The sequence below is a fragment of the Enoplosus armatus genome, chromosome 19, assembly GCF_043641665.1.
Source record: "Enoplosus armatus isolate fEnoArm2 chromosome 19, fEnoArm2.hap1, whole genome shotgun sequence".
NCBI classification, from domain to species: Eukaryota; Metazoa; Chordata; class Actinopteri; order Centrarchiformes; family Enoplosidae; genus Enoplosus; species Enoplosus armatus.
The window spans coordinates 1,368,525-1,393,718 of NC_092198.1; the positions used below are offsets into that span (position 1 = coordinate 1,368,525).

The window sequence follows — 25,194 nt, forward strand, 5'->3', positions numbered from 1 at the left end:
GAAGTATTTTTATTGGATTTGTTGAAAAGAAAACTTTAGAATATCACCAGACAGATATGAGATATTTACAGTCAGGTTTTGGTGTTGAGCACTTTTTAGAGCCTCCAATTAGCACCAATGTTGAGTATTGGAATAAATGTCCGATAATGTGCTAAATACTCTTTATATAACCCTAACTCTTCATTGGGGGTGGTGAAAGGCATTCTGGGAATTGTTTGAGTTCCCTTCATCACTAAGTAACTGAATGCATTGTACATCGCAGACGCACTTGGTTTTTAAAGGCGAAGCAGTATCTGATGTTGGATTTTCTCCTTCAAGCTCTTGTTACATTATTAGTGTAGTTTCTTTTTGCCTTTTTGTGACATTTGCCATGAAACGCGGTGTCTTGAATCTGACTCATGTTTAGCATTCTTCCAGTTCAGAAAGGATTGTGCAGCTTGTTCTTTCTTTTTACCAGGTTTGTGAAAAAGAGCTTTCTTTTCTTTTTTTTTTAATACTAGTATTGACTCTGTTGGATCACCAATTTTAAGGGTCAAGAATTTTTTTTTTTTTTTTTTTGCTAACAAGTGTGTTTGCATTCTTGCAAATGAATTGTTTTATACTGTACAGTGAGGTGAGTTAAACCTATTTTTCTAATAAAGTTATTGACTTTGATCTGGTTGTGTGTTTGTTTCTTTTTAAACTCATTTCAGTAAAACATTTTGCAGTATTATTGCAGGTTAAGGTCCCTGTTAGTAGATGATGAGAAAAATAAACGTATAAAACCCTATTATGATGATGATTTCTACCGCCTCCAGTGGTGGAAACATGTTTAAACACATGGGTCTATAATCTAGTGCTGAAGACAAACAGTGACTCTCATCTACAAATCACATCAGTAACATAATGTGTGTAATGGATTATAAATTAAACCATTTAACCATTTAAATACGTATGAACCGTAAACGGGTGAACCTTTGACGGTAACCGCAGTCACTCGTGCAGCGCTGGGAATCACGGATCACTAAACGGAAGTGCTGGTGTTTGGATTCAGGGTTGCCATGTCCGCGTAGTAAAAGACACATTTGGTGTGTTTACGTGACTGCGAGGCAGTTTTAACAAACGAGTCATGATTTTCAAATAACGGGTCACACTTTGTACTAATAAAATAATGCATTAATAAACAACATAACTCGCGTACCCGGCGCACTCAAAGAAAAACCGATAAAGAGAACAAACAAAGTACACAGTAGATCTGACACTATCAGGGGAACAGTTGATCGACTATTTCCGTAATTGATTAACCATTTAAGTCATTTCTCCAGCATCATTCTGGCTGCAGCTTCTTCATTGTGAGGATTTTCAAAACAATATGATTAAAAAAAAAAAGATGTCACTTTGGGCTGTTACCGTTTTCTGAGAGACTTTTTGTCAGTATATCATTCAGAAATCTGAGGACATTTCCTGGTGTGTAACATATATACATACATACATATAAATAAAAGGACTCGGCGAGCAATGTTTACAAAAGATAGAGTTTTAAAAGAAGTTTCTTAAAATCAAGCTCCTATTAAAATTCCCTGTCATTCTAGCAAATTAACGCAGATATTGAAGGTTTAATGAAACACAAGTGAATCTCTTCATGTTATCTCTTTCAGAAGAATGGCTAATCAACCTCAGTTTGATTAGTGTATTATTTGCTGCCATATAATCCCATTAAACTGCTCCAAGAAGGACAGAGGTCGTGGTTTTGTCGTTACAAACATAACCCGCCCTGCGGGGATTTACGTGTCTTTGACGGAACCTCGGACAGACCTGGCAACCCTGCTCGGATTAGAAAACATTCCATCTGTCAAGGAAGTCGGTCGGGAGTTTAAAAAATGGAAAACATGAAGTAAAAACTTTGAAACTGAAGAAAGTAACTTGAGTTCGGGAGTAGGCTGGCCAACAGAAGACTGCTCTCGTGGATAAAGATGTGTTTGATTTCATGAAGCGCTGCTGCGACAGTTTTATCGCTGTGAGTCAGAAGCGAACGTTAACTGTTAGCTAAATTAGCTAAAGGCACTCGGGCTAGCTCACACTGTAAACGGTTAACCTCACTCTCTCCCGGGTGACGGGATTAAAGCGGACAGAAACATGCATTTAAAGTGTTAGCTTGTCACAGGGGGTGTCTGTCCTTCCCGTCAACAGGTCCGTTGAAAGGATGGCAGGTATTTTAACGTATTTGGAGAATTTGAAGCGGGGACTGAAGATCGACGTCCTGAGAGAGGCTGGACGTCAGTATCCAGTCTTCTGCTTTCTGCTGCTGTCCATGGTCTCACTCACGGTGCTGCTCAACAGGTAAAGTGCGAAGAAGACGTGTGTCATGTGATGTCCCACCTGCAGCTGCAGGCCCCTCACGTGTAGCTCCCTGCACACGGCTCTTCACCCTGGTGATGAGCACTGAGGATGGACATGAAACCCAGTGTTTAGAGGAGTGAAAGTTACAAAGAGCCCCTGAAAATGATTGTTATTTATTACATTGATGCTTCTTGATAAGTGAACTGAACAGAACGAGAACAGTCAGGTTCAAGATGTAAACCAGAGCTGAGGCCATATGCAGACTGACAGAAAGATAATCTGCAGCTATTCTGACAAGTGATGAATCATATCTGTAGTTCTTCACACATTCACACATTTCCTGCTTCTTTTATGTCACATAAAATCAGAAATTGATTACTTTTATGTTTTGGGACAGAACATGACATTTGAAGACGTCAGCTTAGGGATTGATTGGCATTTGTTTTTAAATATAATCATCAGATTCATCGATAGTGAAAATGATAAACTAATGTAAACTTTTCTCTGATTAACTTGCAATGAATAAACCCGGCATCATCTCTGAAATATGAAGCTTTCTCTTTGCCCAAATACAACTATTGATATTATTGTTATTTATTGGGTGGTAGGTTATATTTATGTCAGTCTATGTGCAATGCTGCTGACATCATTCTGGGTGTTTAACCATGCTGTACTGAGAACAAATTCCACCTACTCTGGTCGTGTCGGCATCAAAGTGAAGTGTGATGGGGGGGTGCCAAAGCGTTTCTTTTTCTTTGTGATGTTTTGGACACTCAGTTATCGTACACAGCTGCATTTGACAAAAATGTTACTCCTTGAAAGAGAGATGCAGTATATATAACTTGAACACAAAAATCACAAATAGCTGTAGTTGCAATACTCACACAGTGACCACAAGGAGGAGCCCCAGATGAAACACTGATTCATGCAGTGTTTTTAGTGCTGTATCGTGATCTCCCTCCAGGTATATCCACATCCTGATGGTCTTCTGGTCCTTCCTGGCTGGTGTCATCACTTTCTATTGCTCCCTTGGACCGGAGTCCCTTCTCCCAAACATCCTCCTCACCATAAAGCCAAGGAACAAAGTAAGTCAGACGTCTGACACATTTAGCTGAGACCTATGTTTGATATTTATGGATATGTTTATAGTGTGTGACATATTAAGGGGATGATTCTTCTTCTCCAGCAGCGGCAGGAGCAGGAGTTGTTTCCTCTGGGCCACAGCTGTGCCGTGTGCGGGAAGGTCAAGTGCAAACGTCACCGGTATGTTCACAGGATCGTGTGTGGTGAATAGACAGGGAGTGTATAACACATTCATGTAAATCTGCTCTTTTTGTCGGCAGCGATAGTGGAGAGATGACAGGAAATGGAGATTGATTGATAAAGATCTCATTCCGGTCAAGTCAGTTTGGTCTGTGGTCATAAATAATAGACCCACAACATTCAGTGAACTGTCACCCTGGTGCTCCTTGTGATTTCTGTGTTTTCCCAGTGTGGTGATCTGAGATGCGTTCAAGAAGAACACACTGAAAATACGCTCCAATATGTTATTCTTTGCAGGCCGACGCTGCTCCTTGAAAACTATCAGCCGTGGTTGGACCTGAAGGTTCATTCAAAAGTGGACGCTTCAATAGCAGAGGTACCTCAGTGGACGGTTTTATCCTGGAAGGAATCATTAATGAATTTATTAAAAGTGTGGATGTTACTCTGACAACGCAACGGAGAAACATACTCTCTACCTGTCTAACTTGTTTTCTGTATATCTTCTGACCTGCAGGTGTTCGAGTTAGTCCTGGAGAACTTTGTGTTCCCCTGGTACAGGTGAGTGTGTTCCTGTCTTCAGAAAGGTATTTTACACACATGGAGAAGTTGTGTTGAACTCGCTCCTCTGGTGTTCAGGGACATCACAGATGACGAGGCCTGTGTGGACGAACTGAGGATGACCTTTCGCTTCTTCGCATCGGTGCTTGTCCGCCGGGCTCAGAAGGTGATGCCTGAACACTCCTCAGCCATCAGATACATCTTCAAGGCTGTGTTTTAATTCCAAAAATGAAATGACACGTTTCGTCTTTGCAGGTTGATGTTCCTGCTGTGTTTGCAGACAAAGTGATGAAAGCTGCAATGAAGCATATTGAAATTATAGCAAAAGCTCAAGAAAAAGGTACCAATGAGCAGAGGTTATCATTACAATATGAACTGTAAATTGCTGACTTTGCATTTTAAAAAGTGGCAAATTAAAAAAAAAAAAAATTCATTTGTTTGTTTTGCATTTAACTTTGAGCTGCGCTGCCAGCGGTTCTGCTGTTGTTCCAACAGAAACAAACACCTCTGGTGACCTAAACCAGAATCAGAATCAGAAACCGAGCTTCATGTGAAGGATTAGCCTCTGATAATGCAACAGATCTGATTGTAACCTTCTGTGTTTGTGCCATGTTCATACTGTTTATTGTGTTTTGGTTGATTTACACTAAAATATATAAAGACAAATGTCTGATATCATAAATCCAAATTTGCCATTATGGTCGTGGTGTAAAATGCTGGTCTGAACTGTGGCAGGTACGTGTTCACCTGCTCTTTAAGCCCAGTTGTGTGCTTGTGCTCTGATGTTGTTGTTTGTGTTTGTCTGCAGTGAAGAACGTGGAGGGTTTGCAGCAGGCAGCTCTGGACGAATATGGCGCTGACCTTCACATCGCGTTGCACAGCCGGAAGGACGAGCTGCTCTACCTGAGGAAGCTGACTGAGACGCTGTTTCCCTACGTCATGCCCCCCAAAGCAACAGACTGCAGGTAGGCAGACAGAAACCAGCCTGCTGAGACTTACTGGGTGACATCTAGGTCTGGATTTAGCTAGCTTCCAGTGTAAACTACTGTCAGTGCATTCAGGGAGGGAAGCTAACTGTTTGTATCTGAAGGCCTGAGCGACGGTAACTGGTGGCTGTGTGTTGTCTTTGTTCAGGTCTCTGGCTCTGTTGATGCGGGAGGTGATGGCCGGATCCGTCATGTTACCAACCATGGATTTCATGGCTGACCCTGTGAGTAGAACAGGATTAATGTTGGTGAAGAAGCTTCAGGTCATACTGTTCAGTTTACACAGTGAAACCAGACTAACCAGACTAACCAGACTAAGGACCTTTAAAGTAACATAACTGATTAATTATGACAGGAACACATTTTCCAGTTTGTACTCTGAAAATAAAAGATTCTACTTAATGAGGACATTAAGGTAACATGCTGTCTCCCTTTGTCTTCCAGGACACTGTGAACCTCATGGTGCTGATATTTGTTGATGACACTCCTGTAAGTGAAAAGAACGTTAGGAATACTGATCCCAATACTGCTTCTCTACAGCTTCCATGTCTTAATGTATTTATGAAGTCAGTTGATTGAATCCTGATTGTAAAACTCTTCTGTATCTCCAGCCAGAAGCAGCCTCAGAGCCTCCGTCTAGTCTGGTTCCATTTTTACAGAAATATGCAGACGTCAGCAACAAGAAGCCGTCTGTGAGTACCTCACTGAGAGAGAGGCCTTATTGACTACAGACAGATTTCAGAATCAGAATCACAAATACTTTATTGATCCCCGGGGGGGAATTATACAATTATGTTATAAGAACAATTAAAGCAGATAAATGCCTCTTACCTTGTACTGTAGTTTCTGACCACCTCTTAACAGACAGCGTGTCGATGCGTCTGTCTCTCTGTTCTTATTGAATGTTTTTGAAACATTTCCCGTACTGAGGATAACCAGTCGTCTCCCTCTGGTCGAGCAGGTGCTGAAGTTGGAGCTGAAGGAGATCAGGGACCAGCAGGATCTCCTCTTTCGTTTCATGAACTTCCTGAAGCAGGAAGGAGCCGTGCACGTGCTGCAGTTCTGCCTCGCTGTGGGTAAGAACAACCATCACGCATAAAACAACATCTTCTAATAAAGCTCAAGCTAACCTTCCAATTTCAAACACTGTTAGTTAGCTAGCCTGCTGGCTCGCCAAGATCAACACGAAGGAAAGGTTTAACGTTTCCATTCATATTCTCTCATCCTGTAGAGGGTGAAGGGCTCTACAGGTAGACGCATCATGTTTACTTCACAGAGAAGGACTCGGCATGCTTCAGGAAGGAGTCCTGTGGGAGCTTTGTTCATGAATACTTGTCCCTGTCCCTCTGACTGTGTGACACCTGTTGTCGTTTCCTCCAGAGGAGTTTAACGATAAGATCCTGAGTCCGGAGCTGAGTGACTCCGAGCTGCAGCGTCTGCACGGCGAGGTGCTGCACATCTACGAGACCTACTGCCTGGACGAGAGCATTGACAAGATCAGCTTCGACAAGTTCATCGTGGAGGAGATCAGGAACAGTAAGAGGCTGTGATGTTGATTGTCATTACCTCGCGGTCAGTGCTTCTTCTAAAACACCTGGAGGAGCTTTTATAAATGAAAAGGGCATCTATGAAGAGACACAGTTCAGTTGCACTATGGGAATTGTAGTGGTTTTTGGAGCTTGATCCATATTAGGGACTAAAAGTCAGGATATCATGACCTCTGCTGCTTCGTTTTTAAATCGGTGCAAATCGATGGAGTCTTCCTTTAAACGTTAACATGTGGAAATGTGTTTGTAGCAGCAGTTGTTGAAGTTTAAGCCTTTTATTTGTTAACCGGAGACGCTCAGAATAGAATGATGCCGATAATGAATATGAATCAATATTTGACATTTCAGTCTGAAGATAAATTATTATTGGACTTACAGGAAGAACAACTCAACAGCTCCAACAGTTTAACTTCTTACCTGGCTGCAGTGATGTACAGGTGTACTCCAGCACCCTGTGACATCACTGTTGGGTGTGGTTAAATCAGACACTTGTGACCACAGGATGTGTTCAGCCTGGTGTTGAGTTACTCTGTAAACAGTTTAGAATGAGGTCTGTTTGTGTTCAGACGTGTGTAGTACTTTCCTGTTTGTCTCCGGTGTAAACTCTCTGAACAGAAACACAAAGTGAAGCCGTGTGACCACACGCTGTCTCCCTCTCAGTCGCTAAAGGTCCGTACGCCGGCGTGGTGAAGCTGCAGACGATGCGCTGCCTGTTTGAGGCGTACGAACACGTCCTCTCTCTGCTGGAGAGAGTCTTCACCCCGATGTTCTGCCACAGCGACGAAGTAAGACCCAAAAAACTCTGCAGGTCACCGAGGAAGCTTTCTGAAACCTAAAAAATGTTCACATATTCAAAATATACACTTAGTTTTTGTCTATTTCAGTGTTTCAAAGAAACAAAGTACATTTCTTGAGTACTTCTATTTAATGCTACTTTGTACTTCTACTTCACTACATTTTACAGGGAAGTATTACGCTGCAGTAATCTGACAGCTTTAGTTTGATGCGTTATTATTGATCAAACAGTTAAAATTGGCTCCACTCTGATCGGCTGTTTACATGTTTATCTGTGACAGGTTGCTCTGCCTGTATAAAGAGTACTTTTTGGTACTACGAAGTACACTTTTCTGATAATACTTTTACTTAAGCATCCTTTTAAATGCATGACTTCTGCTTGTAACAGAGAACTTTTCCACCACAGATCTTTATTGTGATTGTTATTACAGAAATCCTCGTATAGTAAATGTAACGTTGTGCGTTTCAGCTGCATGCAGGACTTTAAATCCTAGTTTAGTTGTAGTTTGCACATTGACTGTCTCCTCTCTGTGTTCAGTACTTCAGACACCTGCTGAGGGGGGCAGAGTCTCCAACAAGGAACTCAAGAATCAACAGGTTTGTGATGAGGATTATTGTTTCATTTAGACTTTTAGTTTGCTTTTAATTTAATGTTTGACTTCTGAGAACACGTGACGAGGCGCTGATGAGAACAGCCCTCTGAATACACAAGTTTGAAGTTTGTGTAGATCCCTTGAAGGTCTTTTGTCCAAACTGTCATCATCAGTTGCTTTTGCATCTTATTCCAGAAATAGCTTCAGTTTGGAAGAAAACAGGTAAGTAGGTCTTCGGCATGTTGCCTGGCCTCACAGAGTCTGCTGCCTGCGTTCAAACAACCAGTGCATCGTATGATGCATGCAGCATAAGAAAGAAACAGGTTTAACACGTCCTAACATCACGAGCCACTGCTGAGCTTTTGTGTTTGTTCACATGTTATGATGCTGATGCTCACACTTGGATTTTAACTTCCTGTTTGAGACAATGGACAGCATTGAACACTACAGGTGTCTCAAACTGACGCTGACATGTACCACTTAAAAGATTTAAGACACTAGTTTATTACCTTTTGGTATATTTCTTAAATGTTACAATCATCCAGCCAACAACAGTCTCCAACATGGAGGAGAGACGAGTGATCAACACTCTGGGAGTCGCCTGACTTTTTGTTCCAAAGAGGTTTGAAAGGACGTTTTAGAACGTCTCAGGTAGTTAAGTTATCTTTGAATCACTGGCATTGATCCACCACCTCTCACGCTTATCGTCCTTTTTTAAAATAGCAGCACTCGTGTGGGGACAGGAAAGTAATAACTGCTCCACCTGATTGACTTTGTCGGATCAATGCCGAGCGGTTGGTTAAACATTAGAGATTAGTTTTCACTAACTACATGCTGCTGTGAAGACATGTAGTCGTCCTTTTTTACTGCACGTCTGCTGCATGACTGGTGCACTACACAGAGACAATACGTTTCCCTCGTCAGTTGCCATGACACAAAGTGAAACGCTCTGTCAACAAGGCACTTGACAAACGTTTTAGATGAATGTGCTGTTTCACTCCTGTTTTCCAGCCTTTGAGCCTGAAACACAGAGCTGAGGGGAGGTCCAAGGAGTAGACGAGATTTATGCGGTTGTGTAATACTCATGCAGGTCAGATGTATACAACTCTTAATGTTTCAACATATTTCTCTGTTCACCCCAGAAACACGTCAAAACGAGGGGAGTCGTTCGGGATCAGCAGAATCGGCAGCAAAATCAAGGGCGTGTTCAAGAGCACGACGATGGAGGGAGCCATGCTGCCGCCCTGCGCCATGAACGACTTCGACGATGATTTGGTGAGTTTCTTTTTCACGTGCGTAAACATTAAATCCTACAAAATGTTTTACTTTCTTGGTATTGAGGATTATTGAGCGGCCATCACCTGAAGAATGTGGAGCTGCGGTGAGAATCTCTTCCGTCTACTCATTTAATCCGTCTGTCACCCACTTTATCACCCAGCTCTTCAAAACTATGACAAAAATACACTAGATATTAATGATACATCTGTGCGCCGGCTGTGCATGCAGCCTGTTACAGTCACTCCTGTTTGTTTTCTTGGGATCAATAAAGTATTTCTGATTCTGATTCTGATTGATCACATCGATTGGACTCCGACATCATTTTGCCACATGAACTGGTTTGTTACATATTTTATTCAACTTTAAATGTGTTAAAAACATAAACACGTGGTTTGTCTTTTTAAATTTACATTTCATTTAAGAAATGTGCTGCTTTGTTTTATGTTTATCTCCTCAGCAAGAAGTTAAACCCAAAGTTCAAAGAGTGTTAACGTTCTTATTGGTTCCCTGGTTTGGCTCTCGGCGTTCATGCAGGTGGAGGAGGCGACCGTCGTGATGGAGGACGACTCCCCCGCCGAGCCGGCCAGCACACCGGGGACCCTGAGGAACCTGTTGGCCTGGAGCATCACCATCCCCTACGTCGACATCTACGACGACGAGGTCAAGAGGGAGCGGATCCCCGTCTTCTGCATCGACGTGGAACGCAACGACAGGAAGGAAGGTGAGTGAAGGGAAATATGTAAACCCTAAACAGGTCAATGGTGGCATCGGCTTCCCTACATGAGGCCTTTCTATCAGTCAGACATGTTCTCTTCCTGCAGTTGGTCATGAAACTGAGAGGTGGTCGGTCTACAGGAGATATCTGGAGTTCTACGTACTGGAATCCAAACTCACTGAGTTCCACGGTAAGCTGCGACAATTTCCATATTCGAATGGCAATATTAGCTAGCATATGATTGTGTTGACTGTTATATTTTGTTTTCAGGCACATTTGCAGACGCACAGCTTCCATCCAAAAGAATTATTGGACCAAAGAATTACGAGTTCCTCGTATCAAAAAGGGAAGAATTTGAGGAATATTTACAGGTATTCAACCTCGACAGTATTATGAGTCACTGTAGTAGCTCGAGCTTTGGTGCTGAGGACTTGTTTATTTGCACTTCCTGGAGTTGGATGAGAGGAGTAGCTCTCATGAACTGAATATAAATTTAATTACATGTACTTCTATTCATTTTTAGTCATTTAAGTTAAGTTAAATACCTAAACTGTAAATGTGTGTGTGTGTGTGTGTGTGTGTGTGTGTGTGTGTGTGTGTGTGTGTGTGTGTGTGTGTGTGTGTGTGTGCAGAGACTCCTGCAGCATCCAGAGCTCAGTAACAGTCAGCTGCTGGCAGACTTCCTGTCTCCTCACAGCATGGAGTCTCAGTTCCTGGACAGAATGCTGCCTGACGTCAACCTGGGTATGTCCACATGATACAGTTCCTCTTCCTCTGAAGCGTTACTGATCCAGGTGACATCTGCAGAGTATGAATCCTGCTGCAGTGTTGTCAGTGTTGGAGAGATATGAAGTCTTCACACTGTGGTGATCGGGGCGAATGGGGTACAGATCCCCCAAAGCTCCTAACTTGTGCAAGAATAACCACAAAGCTTACACTTTCATATTCATGTAACTATCGTATACTTTTAAATCTTATTTACTCCTAAATATCCATCTCAGCAAACTCAGCTGGTTGAGATTCATTTCAAAATATGTCGTGTATCAGTACATCCACACTTCTGTCTGTACATACAACAGTCCATTGATAAATTGGGTCATTTTTATCTAAAGCAGGCCTGCTGACGAAGAGCCTGCTCCTTCTAAATATCACCATTTTTCTTTTAGTACTTGTTACCTTGACCTTTTCCTCCTCCTCCTCCTCCTCCTGAATGTTTACTGTTAACTGAGTTTTTGTTTTACAGGAAAGATTTTCAAGTCTGTACCGGGGAAGCTGATAAAAGAGGTGAGTCCCTCCTGAGCTGAAATGATGATTAATAATGTCCTTATTTCCATGCACACTTACCTACCTACAGTACATTCTTCAGTTTCCAGTCTTTATGCTAAGCTAAGCTAACAGACTACAGACATCTGTCACTTTTTATACCTTCCTTTGTGAAACCTGCCTACCAAGGCTTTTCTTTGTAAGACTTAAACCAGCAAACATGTGACTCTGCTTAAAAGGAGTTTATGGGATTTTAGATCCACGTGTGAATGTATCACACTCCTCAGAGGACGATGTCGATGTCGTTTTATTAGCTACAAGTTTGTACAGCGGCGTCGCACAGCGGCGTCTACTCCAGATGTCACTGTGAGCCAAAAACCACAGAAGGGAAACCTCTGATTGTTACCGTTGTTCTCTCAGGAACAAGGTCGCTGTGGATGCTGTGTGGTGTGTAATAGGGTGAAGCAGGGAGGAGACTTCCTTTAAATCAGAGGAGTTGATGAATAGTCTGGGGGGTTGTTATGTAGCTGCCCTCTTTATTCTCCCAGCTGCGTTGTGATTTTAAAACGATTGCTTGCTGGGAATATATCACCCTCTTCCAAGGATTTAAATGAAATTAGATTTTAACTTCAGAACTGCAGATGATTCATTATAAAACACAGTTTATTCTACTTTAGTAGTAGTTGAGTTGATGTGGTAGTAGAACAACAGTTCCTTTTAAAAGTACACCGTCTCTGAGGTCACTGTGAAACTTCCTGACGTCTGCTTTCCAGAAAGGACAGAACCTGGAGCCGTTCATCCAGTCCTTCTTCAACTCCTGCGAGTCGCCCAAACCCAAACCCAGCAGGCCTGAGCTGACCATCCTCAGCCCCTCCGCCGAGAACAACAAGAAGGTCAAACAGAATAAGAGCAGCGTGTTTGCTGTGTGTCTGTCAGTGTTGTTAACACTTTATCTCGTGGAGCTTTCCTGTCCGTCCACAGAGAGTTTAAAAGAGTCCCTTTTTATCAGGTCTGAGAGGGAAAGAATTTCCTCTGCCCTCAGGGAGGGAGAGGTTGATGTGTCGGTACGATAAACCTTAATGTGTCGGCAGGAAGCGAGTACTGTTCGCTCTGTAAAGACTGTTAAAAGGTTTAACTGACGTCCAGAAATAAACACTTAAGTAGTTTGCAACTGTCTGTGTTAATAATTAAAATAATAATAGAATTAAAGCTGGTGATGAAGGTCGCAACAGTGTTTAAACCCACAGAACGTCATTTAAAATGCTGAATATTATATCTGATGTAATGAAGCAGCCATAAAAACATTCTTGGATGAAAATATTCCATTTAACATCATGTAGCTTCACAAAAGAGTTGGAGTGAGCTGATGCAGAATATTATCAGGCCAGACAGTGGAGCAAGGTGAAACTACGTGAGGAGGAAGAAGGGGGGAAACTATAACTAATATTATGAATTATATTGAGGTGTTCATGCCTCAGCTTGATGCTACATCATTTTCATAAAGTTGAATATATGCCACCACGTTAACTTCATGATAATTCCCTTCGCAGCTCTTCAACCAGCTCTTCAAGAACAACGCAAACCTGTCGGAGAGCTGGGAGTGGAAGCACAACCCCAACTACTTCCTGGAGATGGTCACCGTTGACGGCATGTACGACTACATGTTGTACGTCGGTAAGTGCCGGCCGTGGTCTCTGAGATGTAACAGTGGTGATGTCAGCACGGCTGCAATAATTTGGTTTCTTCCAGCAGACCTTTTGGCGGTCCGTGCTGCCCTACAGACACAAAGAGCGCAGACTCATTTTGGGGTGTTTTTACAGTGTATTGAAGCTTCCTCTCAGTCTGTGTTTTGACCCACAGGTCGGGCGGTGTTCCACATGTCGGACTGGCTGCACCACGTCCTGGCCGCAGGGAGGATCCTGTTCAAGAACACCTTCGAAGCCTACATGGACCAGTACATGCAGTCCAAGCTGGAGCAGATCCTCCAGGAGCACCACATGGTGTCCCTCATCACTCAGCTCAGAGGTAGGACAGAGTTTGTGTTTGAACATCCTGTAAGATGCGCTGTCTGCAGTCATGTTTGAGTTGTCTCCTGACGGCGGGGTCTGAGGGAGAAATCTGACTGACTGACGTGTTGTGATTTATTCCCGCAGACGCCGTCTTCTGTGAGAACAGCGAGGAGCGAACCACAGAGGACAAGCAGACCAGAGCCAAGCAGACGTTTGAGGAGATGATGAAGTATTTACCAGGTCAGTTTTCATGGTGTCACATAAGCAAGGTTCTTCCCGGTAAGTGGAAACGTGGAGGGAACCGATGTCAAAGCATGAAGTGGCTGCTGCAGACGGGAAACCAACACGAGCTCCCACTCTATTATACTAATACTAACACCGCTCCTTACTGTTATAGTCAAGGCTGCCAAGACTTCAGACAGGTCATGAATTTAAAGTGTGTGCGTGTTTGATTTCAGACTTTGTGGGAAAGTGCATCGGCGAGGAGGCAAAGTACGAAGGCATCCGGCTCCTGTTTGACGGGTTCCAGCAGCCTCTCCTCAACAAGCAGGTCAACTGAAAACCTTCAGGAATATTTCAGGAATATTTCAGGAATATTCTCAAACCTCCGCTGTTGGCGTCGGCCAGCAGTCCTCCCGATCAGTGGAACAGCTGTTTACTGAGTCCAGAATACGGAGAGGAGGATCTTAAATTCTACCTTGTGTGAAAACTTCTGCCTTTCAGTTCCCACTGAGAGTTGACTTCTGACCACTGTTCCTCTTTTCTCCCAGTTTCTCTGTTTTCAGCACATGTTTCTGAGAATGTTCCTCTTTTTGTACCTCATGTTTCTGTACTGACAGGTGTATTTACTGACTAACACATCAGGCTGAACAACAAGCTTTCTTTGAGGAATATAAACATGTTTTTCTAACAGAAGCAGATTAATAATCTGATCAAACATTCAATACTCAGACACATTGCTCTCACATACAGTTTAAGAACAACTAAAAGTCCAAATAAGATTCCAGTTACTCTCTTGTATCTTAGTTTCCTGTATTACAAATCTCAGTGATTGTTTTAAATGAATACTGGTCACAGTCTGATCCCGCCTCCAGGCGTCCTCTCTAACCGAAGGGACCTTGTTTTGCTGTTGTGTCCTCAGATGACGTACGTCCTGCTGGACATCGCCGTGCAGGAGCTTTTCCCTGAACTCTGCAAGGTAAACAAGTGACAGTGGAGAATGTAAAGAAATACTACAGGAAGAGATTCGGCTCGCTGTGTTGTGGTTGGGAACGTTAAACAGTGGTAGAGGAGGGAGAGTTTATAAGAGAATAAGCTGCATTCAGGTAAATCCCTAAAAACCATCACCATCACGTGTAACTAACAGTTGAAAACAGCTGATGGAAGCAAACGCATCAGAAAGATTTAAAGATGTTTAAATATAAAGTTTGTGCAGTTTAACTTTCCTATTCATATTTAAATTCAGTGCAGGTGTTGGTGACAAACAAGATGCTCCGCGGTGATGTCGCTTCATTATTATTAAACCAGCGCCGATTGTGTAACATCCCATGATGCAACTGGCATCAATGTATTCAGTAGATCCGAAGTGTTTTTGCTTCTGTTTAAATGAATAATTGTTTAAAAAGAATTTCAGGAAGTACGCTTATTTGCTTTCTTTCCGAGAGCGATCAGTGCAAGTACAAAGGTAGACTCAAGCTGTGGTTAGCCTAGCTTAGCATAAAGACTGGAAGCAGGTGGAAACAGCTAGCCTACCTTTCCCCATAATTGGAAAAATACAGTTACCAACACCTCTAAAGCTCAGAAGCTGAAACATCAGCATGGTAGAACCGATAAACAGCCGGATGTGAGCCAACAGTTAAAGTGAAGCTGTGTTTCATGCTGACGTTTTGTCCTCAGCAGGGAGCGAAGGAAGCCATCATCGTGTGACAACACTAACCACACATCTCCTGGATCCTGGATCCTGGACCTGCAATACTCCCTCTGGATCACTTTTACATTCCAATGTATGTTAATGCACTAATAAAGATATATATTTATTGATGTCACTACAGATAACGCCCGTCTGTCCTCTTTTCTTTCACCACACGAGACAACATCTGCATCTTTCTTTGGAAAATCCAAAATGAAACGTGTCTGAAATCTGTCCTGATATTTCTGTCAGTTTGAGGGTTAAAGTATTTACAGTTTTTTCTTTCTTCAGATGAACTATTGTGAAATCAAACTGTTCTACTTCAGTCCTTCCAAAAAACACAAGTTACGAAATAATAAAATTAAATATGGAGTCGCTTTGATGCCAGGAATCATTTTGCAAGAGCAGATGTTGTCTTGCTGTTGTGTGAAACCTTTTTTTAAGTTTAAAAAACAAAGTTTAGTTGATATCTTACCGGTCAGTTCTGAAGCTGCTGTAGGATTATGGACTCTGTGTGGTTCCAAAACTGGAACTACTGCAAGAACGTGTTACAGTGACATGAGCATTTTGTACACATCTGTTTCTTTCTTGTTTTCTTAAATTATCCAAAAACTGATGCAAAATCTGCACAATGTCCTTTGGAAACCTGCAGTGGAACAAACTTCCAGGGTGACTCATAAAAACACGACACTTGTGATTCCTAAGAGGGAACTTTTTACAAACTCGACGCCCTGCTGCAGTTTGCTTACGGCTCGTTCTAAGTGAAATGAGTTCAGATGGTGTTTCAATGACGCAAACATCCGAACAGTTTAGAATCCACAGAACACACGGCCAACGGTTTCCATTGGGACGGTCTGTCTTCAGGTTATCCAGAGACACGGGGACAGACATGGGGCAGGAAAATGTTTCTATCACCACAAACTCAAGTCCATGCCCCTCCACTGTAGAAGAAACCTGCAAACCTGGACAACTAAAACGGAGGAAAGATGCTGTTTAGTGGGTGAATCACAGTCAACGTTCCTCAGAGTGAGCTGGTTTGACCGCAGAGCCGACTGAGCTTAAAGATACAGTGAAAAACTGCCCCCGTCTCTTCTCAGAACTGCAGTAAAGGGAAGCAGACGGTTTCCACTGAGTCTTAATGTGGTTGTTTCCCAGCACTTGGCAGCTCATGTGGTGCAGGCCGCTGCCAGCTGTGGAGGCGCTCAGTGAACTGATTAATAAGGAGTCCCCGAGCATTAACATGCAGCCAGCGTTGTTTGGGAGATGCCTCACACAGAGGACGCCTTGTTCACAGAGCAGCTCTGGATGTTACAGACAGAAGAGCAGCCTCTGTTTGAGTCTTTCTCACCTCTCAGATATCAAGTTTCCCGTGAAGTTATTTCCACAACAAGTCCAAATTAACGTGCAAGATATTCGTGCGAATCAAGTTTCACGAAGCTTCACGTGAACAAAACCAGAGAAAAAGAACTGGAGCTCGCAGTCGCAGCTGGACATCGTTACTGAAAGTAACTCAGACATGAAGCAGCATTTGGCTCATGATATTTACTGGCACAGAATAATATTCATAAGCAAACATCTCCGGTGAGATCATTCTTATGTAACAGAAACTACAGTCACACTGGAACATTGTGTAAACATGGAGCCAGCTCGGTGTTAAAGAACCAGACATACTGTTCATAAAACTAATAAATATTTATCTTTCGTTAATGTCATGTTTTCCATGGCACGTGTACAAACCTTTAGCAAACGTGTAGCAACTATTTCTGTCTCACGTTTTAGTGACTTTTTCTATGTACACATTATTATTATGAGAACAAACTGAAATCTAAAACTGATGAGGTTGTAGTTTTGTTGATGTCTGAGACTAAAAGTTTCCAAAAACCCAACATACAATTAAGTTTGAAGACTGTTTATACGACCACAGACAAACATCTGAGAGTCATTCCCGTCTACTCTGTTGTGATTGTGTGTAATTTGGCGGTAATTAGAAGTAAAATGGAGGCAGCGTTCAGTTAATACACTATGCTGAGTCTACAGCTCTGTGACGATGTACTGACGCAGCGGTGCTTTGAGATAAATGCTAACATTAGCATGCTAACATCCTCACAACGTCTACACTCTGTTGACCAACTTTGTTTAGCTTATTAGCAGTAAACAGCTGAGGCTGGAATGTCATTCGTTTTGGACGAATAAGTATTGGACAAATTCAAATGTTGAAAATGCTGCGGCCGGCGTCTCGTCAGTTACTGGAGCCAAACAATGTTTAACATTACAAATGGGCAAAGAGTGCGGAGCCTCTCAAAGGCCCAATACCTTCATGACGCATCGAGACTTTTCAAACTGCCACCAAAGAAACGTGTGAAGTAGTGAAGAAGTTCGGGGATTTCCGCTCAACTCAATAGTCCGTCTGTTTCTTTGAAGCAGGAACTGCAGCTTTTAAGTCGCCTTTGCTGTTTTGTCCAAACTCAGTCCACATGGAGTTTCAAGACACTCCCAACAGGATTGTTTGAGAGAACTTGGCTACTCGAGCTTTCCTTCTGTTTTAAAATACTTAAGATAGAATTAAAAGTAAAGTGAAATGATATTTCTGATATTTTTCAGTCCCGCACGATTCTTCAAGTTCACGTGCAGTCTGGTTAAAAACCTTTTTCTGTCCTCTTGTGTTTCTGGGTAAAGTCAGCCTTACATGCTCCCACACAGAGTCCAAAGCAGCCCCAGTGAAACCAGTAAAACCAGGGGAGCAGTTTGTCCCCGCAGTCCAGAAGCTGAGTTGTAGATCTTGACGCGTCCTTCGACAGACGGATAAACTTTCTTTCTTTGCGTGATGTAGTTCGAGATGACCGAAATGTCCAAATCACCTGGAAGGAAAGACAAAGAAAACGTCACGTCTCCACATCAGCTACGACGAGCAGGTTACAATAAAACAAAACAAACATCTCACCGCTGTCGTGTTTCAGCATCTCGTCCGGGATCATGGAGAATCCGTCTCCGCCCGTCACCATGTAGGACGGCAGCACCACTTTGTAAACCGTCTCGTCGTCAACGGGTTCGTAGAGAGGAACTCGACATTTTGTGCAGAGGATGCTGAGGCTCTTCACGCGATTCCCCGGAGGTCCGGAGACATCAAACTCTACATGAAATCCTGTCGGAGGACACGGAGACATCATGAGTCCGACTCATCGAGACACGGACCAAAGCTCAGGTGTGTTGTCTAGAGACCGCTAGCCTGGTTCTGTCTCTTTGACAGGTCCAGATGTTTTAATGGCAAATGAACCAGACAGTTAAAACTCACAGTAGTCATGTGACCTCAGCACTTCAGTGTCCTAACATCCCAAAGACGATACGATATATATACAGACGGAAATGACGGACAAATAAAGGTACCGGACACTTGGAGGAACTCTCCGCTGCTCTGGCCGTATCGTTTCACCGAGTGTTCGAAAGCTTTCCTCAGCGTGGAGCCCTTCAGCTGCACCAGGTCGATGGTTCCTCCGAAAGGTAAGACGGAGATCAGGTCCTCCATGGTGATCGAACCTACAGGCGACACATCAACGCTGTTTCAGCTTCTTCCGACAAAACCTTCAGCACTAATTGTTTTACAGAAAACACCCAGTGATCCTTTTCCTCAGAGTCATCTGTTTCCCGGCTCTGAATGTGAGATTCTGCTCTGGCTTTAAATCGCCTCCACGGAAATCAGAGACGAACCGTTCCTGGTGTGTTCGTCAATAGACGTGCGGACGCCTCCTCCGTTGAAGACGCAGGCGCTGACGTGGTTCCACTGGACGTCGTCCGGGAGTCGGATGTTGTTGTCGATCTGGATAAAGGAGAGCAGAATGGGCTTTATTTTTATCTGCCGTGTTTGTAAGGGAACATGAGCTATATGAAGCGACCTTGTATAAATATATACAGCGCGTACACAGGTTGAGATCGGGTCCTTGACAGAATCCCCGTGGTTGTTCTGCTTTGCACCAGAAGAGACCCTCGTCCCCAGGCGGGTCTCAGTCCAGTTGTTTTAGACCATTTAGATGGAGTTAAAGACTCACCATGGCATCACAGATCAGGTTTCCCAGGTTGCATTCCCGAAATCGGCATTCTTCAGTGGTCCCGTTCAGGAAGACCAGAGTCTTTCCCACCACCCGAGACGAGTAATTGGCCAGATTCTTTTTCCATTCCTCCACGTCGGCAAGAATTTCAGGATCTGGAGAGGACATTCAGTTTCAGTAGGAGGTAATAACTCAGCGTTATATCATGATAAGTCTGTGTTACATGTTGTGCTGCAGCTATTTTGATGCTGTAGAATGAAAAACGCGGAGGAGGATTAGTCCAGTTGTCCTCACCCTGTGGCACGCTGCTGTCCAGCAGGATGGGGTTTCCTGTGGACTTCACTACATTTCCAGCCTCGTCAAAGGTCACCTTCAGATAACCCAGATATTTTCCAAAGGCGTAGGCCTGGACGACAGGAACCTGCCGCCCGTCGTCTGATTTCACCATGAAGGGATAAAGACCCGCCGGGACCTCAGAGGAAGGAGGCGGTCCTGAAAAACAGAAGGAAAGATTTGCAGATTTAGAACCGACTGTAAAGTCACGCAGGTTTCTCTGATGAAAACTATCTGTCCAATAATACTACAGTAGGGAGGAATGCTCATTGTAGATTAACCTGCTCAATCGTTTAATCTATAACACGTCAGAAAATGTTCATTGCATTGAGCCAACACCTCGGCTATATCTTTTCTTCTTCGTCTGCTCGTCAATAATCAGTAAAACTAAGTGGACTGATCGGTGAAGCACCACTCGCATCGCAGCTCATACTTACAACAGACCCATGAAGCCCATGTTTTCATCACTTCAAGGGAGTCTTTGAACACATCGTTAAATGTCTGCTTCACAACAACAACACACTTCCACAGTGACTCACCTCCGACTGACGGCGACGAAATCACTTTAATCTGATGAGTCGACTGTGAGGAGCTTAACGTCACACAGACGAGAACAAGTGAAGGAAATGATTTTCTGGCACTAAAACGTGTTTCTGAACACACTTCTTTAGTCCTCCACAACATGTCAGCTACTGTGTGTGTGTGTGTGTGTGTGCTGCTCACTGCTGGTTTAGAAAATCTCTTTCAAACAAGAAATCCTGGTCTGGTCTCCGTCTGGGAGTCATCTGCTATTAAAGGCTGCGGTGTGTTCAGGCCCAGGTATTAATGTGCGTTGACAACACTTTGTTCAGACGCTGCGGCTTCATTCAGTCCTTTAAATAACTGCCTGTTGTCTTCTTGTTGACTAACGGTGTGCTCTGAGACGTGTTGACAAGAGCTGATGATTATTTGTTTAATCATTATCTATAAAACCTGTGAAAAATGCGTCTTTAAATAACTAACAGACATTCAGCTTGTCAGAATGTAAGAAAAGGGACAGCAGCAAATGAGAAAAGACTATTAAAGATCTCTGAAGTCCATGTTTCTGCCTTCTGTCTGTAGGTTAAACTGAATTTTAACGCACACATCTGGACACATCGGGTCTTGAATGCATCACTGTCAGCTTCAAGAAGTCCAAACAAGGAGTTTCTGTGGCCTGAGGTCCAAACCAGACACCCACTTCCTCTGCCTGCTCAGCCACTGTTGATATAAAACACTAGTTTTTAGTTATTTATGGAGACCACAGTCGCGTCGACAGCGTGTTTACTCTGGAGGGAACCACGAGTACGAAGACTCACAGAGCGTTCAGACTCTGCAGGAGGGTGAAATGAAACAACGTGCAGGACAAACGGACACTTTCTGCTCTTTGAAAAACACGTGAAGATGTTAAGTTATAATCTGACGAACTGAATGTCCGCAGGCCGTAACGTCCATGTTGTCTCCTAGTTGTAATTCATAGTAGAACAAAGACACGACAGATGTGAACAGCTGGGTTCTCCTGCCTACCTGTGAAGAGGAAAGTGTTGGTGTGTCCTCCGATGACGACGTCCACCCCGCGGACCCTCTTGGCGATCTCCCGATCCACAGTGAAGCCGGAGTGACCCAGAGCGATGATCTTATTGACCCCCAGCGTCTGCAGCTTGTTCACCTGCAGCTGCAGGGCGCTCAGCTCGTCCTCGAAGCGCAGGTGAGGTCCTGAACGGCAACCAGGACGGGTGAGAAACACAACATCTGTTCAACTGCACAGGCAACAAACACAAATCTATTCAATTATTTTCACATTTTCAGTCCTGACCCTTTGTTTTTAGATAACTTTTGAAATCTCCAGTGTCTGAATTTTGGAGCCTTTAGTTTAATGAACTGCAGGTTTGTTGGTTCTGAGAAGTAGTTTTCTTACTTCTTATGGTCTCTTGTTTTATGTATTTCATCACACTTCAACACTAATACAGTGCGCAGTATACAGTAAGTCAACAGTATAGAGTATAATAACAGTATTCCGACATTTTTGCTTTGACATAATTTACATGTTTACATACTTTATTATCTTATCACAATCAGCAAGTCTGTTAACATCAAAAAACTTTCAATTCTTTGTCCACAATATCCAAAAGTTCTTTCAGATTCTTACCACAGCTAAATAAAACGGTATCATCTGCAAATAAAATGATATCTAATATTTTGGAAACCTTAATGAATATATCATTTATGTACAAAATAATGTCCCGAGCTCATCCTAAGGATCGATATCTGGCCAATCAGACGTTGTCTAATGGATCAATACCTGCCTGAGCCTTCCTGTGGTGAGTCCTTCCCCACGAAATCCTTTAGAGCTTTTATACATTTGTGTACAAACGTCCGTCGTAGCTGTTAGCTCAGCCGTCACCCCGTCGGCCCAAACATGACTGATGGACTTCCTGCTGGTGTCAACGTGTTGTTACTGTTTCCACTAACTGTCACCTTTGACCTTCACTGAAACTTCCTGTGCTCCTAAATAGCATCGAACACATCGCAGCAGCTACTGTTTCTGCTGCCTGATGAGGCTCTAAAGGTGTTAAACGCTGTTCAGGTGTCAGACAACGTTATTATCACCTCCTCACACCACCTGCTTGACCTCCTGCTTGATGAATCTGCTTCATGACTTCAGAAACAAGCGTGCAGTATTTCCACTTCCTGCTACTCTCTACTTCTACTTCACTACATTTATCTGACAACTTACTTTGCAGATTCAGATTAATTAAACAAAAGTATTCAAAGTGAAGCTACCCAGCAGTATATTAACACATTAATGCATCTTTTACTTTTAGTTTTAGAAACAGTTGGAGAGGAAACTGTGTGAGTTTAACAGCGTGGAGGTCTTCAGACGAGCCGTAAAACAATGAGAATCATCCAGATCCGGGTCCACTCACCGGGTTTGGACAGAGCCGGAGTTTCCCGTGACGTGTATCCCACCACGCCCACCTTCTCACTGCCAACGGTTAATATCTTGTAAGGTAGATAAGACTTGCCAAACGTCTGGGCCAGAGTTTGGTCTGGTTTGATGTTTGCGCTGAGAACGGGACACCTGATCTCCTCCATGAAGGGCTTCATGAGTCCTTCCACTCCGTTATCAAACTCATGATTTCCAAAAGCCTGAAAACCACAAAGGAAAGTCAAACAGAGAACTGCAGAAAGACATTCAGATGTTCTGGTTTCAGTCCCACGCAGACTCTCAGACCAGTTTCTGTAGATTCTGCAGATGAGTTTTAATATCGAAATCTCTCATTTCTTCTGAGGAATGCAAAATATTATATTCAAGCACTCTGATTGGTAGTTGTAACTGGTTTTCTTGATGTTCATGCTCACACTGTGTTGACCTCCTACATACTGTTCATGCTTCAGCTAAACACACACGTCCTGCTCTCACTGCAATAAAAGCTTTCCACCGGCGAACCAGCGGGCTTTTATTGTGAAAAAAAAAATTTTTGTTACAGGGTTAGCAGAACGTTGTTAGCGATGCTATTCTGTTTTTCCGCTTCGATTCAGAAGACTTCAGAACACCGATGTCGGCCAGACGCTGACCTTTGACCTCACTGAGCTGAGAGATTTCTGATCCCAACAACACTGAGCATGTTAGTCTTAGTTTAGTTCAACTCTGGAGCTTTCTGAATAACCAAACTAGAGAAAGAATATAAATCATATCCAGCGACGGGAAACTGAACTGTTTCCCTGCTGAAGAGGGATGTTGACATCCGACAGGAAAGTTAAGAAAAAGTGACTCCAGACGTTGTTTATGACTTGTTTACTCTGTCAAAGATAAATGAAGCTTATACTGTGGAAACAACATTTCTACATTTCTTTATGTTTTCAAATGAAATTCTTAATGTGCTCGTGTGCCCAGATGTTGTCAAAGTGGTGAAGACCTTTTCCTCATTTGCTTTTCTATAGTTGCAATGCGTTTGAACTCTCGTGGCCACCGTACACGGGCCACTTTCTACACAAACGTCTCATTGTGGAGGATCCATCCTCCATCCAGAGCTAAAGACAGTCTGAAGTCTCGTCTCTAATCCTGATGCAGATTAAAAGGATCCATTAAAACGAGTTGCTGCTATTAAGCTAATTAAACGGACGGAGGCTTTTAGGCCTGGATCAATAAATCAGCTTCAGCTTGTCACAGAGGAAAGTCTCATTCATCTGAGACCCTTCTGCTTTTATCTGCGGTGGTTTTACTGACATTTGTCATCATTAAATCACCATGACGACCAGCCTCCTACAGACGAACACGGTTTGTTTTTTATCCTTCTGAAAGTTAGTTCTTCTTTGTGGGACAACAAATAAACCAACCAAGCGCCAAAAGACAAATACAACAGTCTTAATATGAATGAACGTTAACGGCAGAGAAGAAGAGAAACCATGTGAGCAGGAATATTATTGATCACTACAGGAGATATATGCTAATATCAAACTGCTCCTATTGGCCTCTTTACTGACAGTTCACCTTTCTTCTTCTGTACTTTTAGTTTTGACTTTAGGACTAATAGAATATTTGTACCTTTACCTGAATACTGTAAAATATCATGGTGATGATGTTACAGTGGGACTGGAATAAAGTAATAATACTTATTATTATTATTATTATTATATATCTCCGGGTCTTGTCAGAGGTCGAATCTGATCAGAGATCTGTGTTTCTCACCATGGCATCATAACGCAGCTTGTTCATAAAATGTGCAGCCTCGGCCCCCTTGTAGTAGTTGAACCACACGGTCCCCTGGAACTGGTCTCCGGCGTCCAGCAGCAGCACGTTGCTCTCGGAGCTGCGGATCCTCTGGATCATCGTGGCTCTCCGGGCGACCCCGGCGAAACACCCGCCCCTGCCGCCGCATTTCCCGGAGTGCTTGCTGGTCTCCTCCACTCGCGCGTGCACGTCGTTGGTGTGGAGGAGAACCAGGTCAAAGGCCGCCGAGACCCCCAGCAGGAGGAGGAGGAGGAGGAGGAGGAAGCAGAGCCGCGGCAGGGCGCTCCGCTCCGGGCGCACCGCGGCCATCTCTGCGCGGTCCGCCGCGCGCAAAAACACTGGAGGAGGAAACCGGGACGGGGTCTGATCCGTCTCACATGTCTCTCTCCCGCCTCTCTACTGGTCTGAGGTCTCACTCTATAATCTACAAACCGTCTCTCTTAGGAATGGAACGAGACCCAGCTGAAGCCGCGTGCCGGTCCGACTGAGAGAGAGGCACGAGACGCCCTGGGGAGGAGGAGGAGGAGGAGGAAGAGGAAGAGGAGGACACCACGGAGGAGTGGGTTGTTATGATCCGCCTCGTCCTCTCAGACGTCTCCCCCCGCAGATTGTTTCCCTCTCAGTTCATCTGAGAATCCAAAGTTCTTCACATGAACCACAAAGAGACAGAAAGTCATTCACTCAGAGTGTCTGCGGGGGGGGGGGGGCAACAACCTCCTGCTCAGCTCCTCGTCTTATGTGTTATTATATGAATATTCACTGAGTATTAAAATAGAACAAACAGCTGAGTAACGTTTTCTTACAAAACCATAAACATGACTCAACATAAT

The 25,194-nt window shown here is 43.5% G+C and overlaps 2 protein-coding genes across 8 annotated transcripts; one reads left to right on the forward strand and one right to left on the reverse strand.

Annotated features, from left to right (window-relative positions):
* Nucleotides 1-1,835: 1,835 nt before the first annotated feature.
* On the forward strand, nt 1,836-15,381 carry LOC139301913 (sorting nexin-14-like). 6 transcript variants are annotated; one of them, XM_070925408.1, is made up of 30 exons: nt 1,836-1,996; nt 2,170-2,319; nt 3,284-3,404; nt 3,506-3,582; nt 3,880-3,958; nt 4,097-4,140; nt 4,219-4,306; nt 4,396-4,480; nt 4,949-5,105; nt 5,275-5,350; nt 5,571-5,615; nt 5,738-5,818; nt 6,088-6,202; nt 6,507-6,662; nt 7,334-7,458; nt 8,007-8,065; nt 8,257-8,283; nt 9,204-9,336; nt 9,874-10,060; nt 10,161-10,244; nt 10,325-10,425; nt 10,687-10,798; nt 11,298-11,338; nt 12,091-12,210; nt 12,868-12,991; nt 13,178-13,342; nt 13,471-13,566; nt 13,785-13,876; nt 14,468-14,524; nt 15,223-15,381. In XM_070925408.1, exons 2-30 carry the CDS (start codon nt 2,183-2,185, stop codon nt 15,250-15,252), a joined length of 2,814 nt encoding a protein of 937 aa, XP_070781509.1. In that variant the 5' UTR covers nt 1,836-1,996; nt 2,170-2,182; the 3' UTR covers nt 15,253-15,381. The 6 variants fall into 6 exon arrangements, with proteins under 6 accessions (XP_070781509.1, XP_070781511.1, XP_070781512.1 ...); XM_070925410.1 differs by having other exon boundaries at nt 15,226-15,381; XM_070925411.1 differs by having other exon boundaries at nt 3,509-3,582.
* A 1,381-nt stretch (nt 15,382-16,762) lies between these two features.
* LOC139302059 (snake venom 5'-nucleotidase-like) lies at nt 16,763-24,834 on the reverse strand. Of its 2 annotated transcripts, XM_070925626.1 has the most exons (9): nt 24,323-24,834; nt 22,557-22,779; nt 21,157-21,345; nt 19,573-19,770; nt 19,279-19,433; nt 18,941-19,049; nt 18,620-18,769; nt 18,177-18,377; nt 16,763-18,093 (listed from the first exon to the last, which is right to left on the reverse strand). In XM_070925626.1, exons 1-9 carry the CDS (start codon nt 24,671-24,673, stop codon nt 17,918-17,920), a joined length of 1,752 nt encoding a protein of 583 aa, XP_070781727.1. In that variant the 5' UTR covers nt 24,674-24,834; the 3' UTR covers nt 16,763-17,917. The 2 variants fall into 2 exon arrangements, with proteins under 2 accessions (XP_070781727.1, XP_070781728.1); XM_070925627.1 differs by lacking the exon at nt 18,620-18,769.
* Between the last annotated feature and the right edge of the window lie 360 nt (nt 24,835-25,194).

What these genes read in the sequence shown, in the direction of transcription:
- LOC139301913 (XM_070925408.1), top strand. Translation starts at nt 2,183, where the DNA reads ATGGCAGGTATTTTAACGTATTTGGAGAATTTGAAGCGGGGACTGAAG. An exon ending in ACGACTTCGACGATGATTTG is followed by an intron (nt 9,337 to 9,873) that starts GTGAGTTTCTTT and finishes GCGTTCATGCAG; the next exon opens with GTGGAGGAGGCGACCGTCGT. An exon ending in CGGGGAAGCTGATAAAAGAG is followed by an intron (nt 11,339 to 12,090) that starts GTGAGTCCCTCC and finishes TCTGCTTTCCAG; the next exon opens with AAAGGACAGAACCTGGAGCC.
- LOC139302059 (XM_070925626.1), bottom strand. Translation starts at nt 24,673, where the DNA reads ATGGCCGCGGTGCGCCCGGAGCGGAGCGCCCTGCCGCGGCTCTGCTTC. An exon ending in CAACACTTTCCTCTTCACAG is followed by an intron (nt 19,771 to 21,156) that starts GTAGGCAGGAGA and finishes TCTGTTTTTCAG; the next exon opens with GACCGCCTCCTTCCTCTGAG. An exon ending in AGAGTTCCTCCAAGTGTCCG is followed by an intron (nt 18,378 to 18,619) that starts GTACCTTTATTT and finishes GTCCTCCGACAG; the next exon opens with GATTTCATGTAGAGTTTGAT.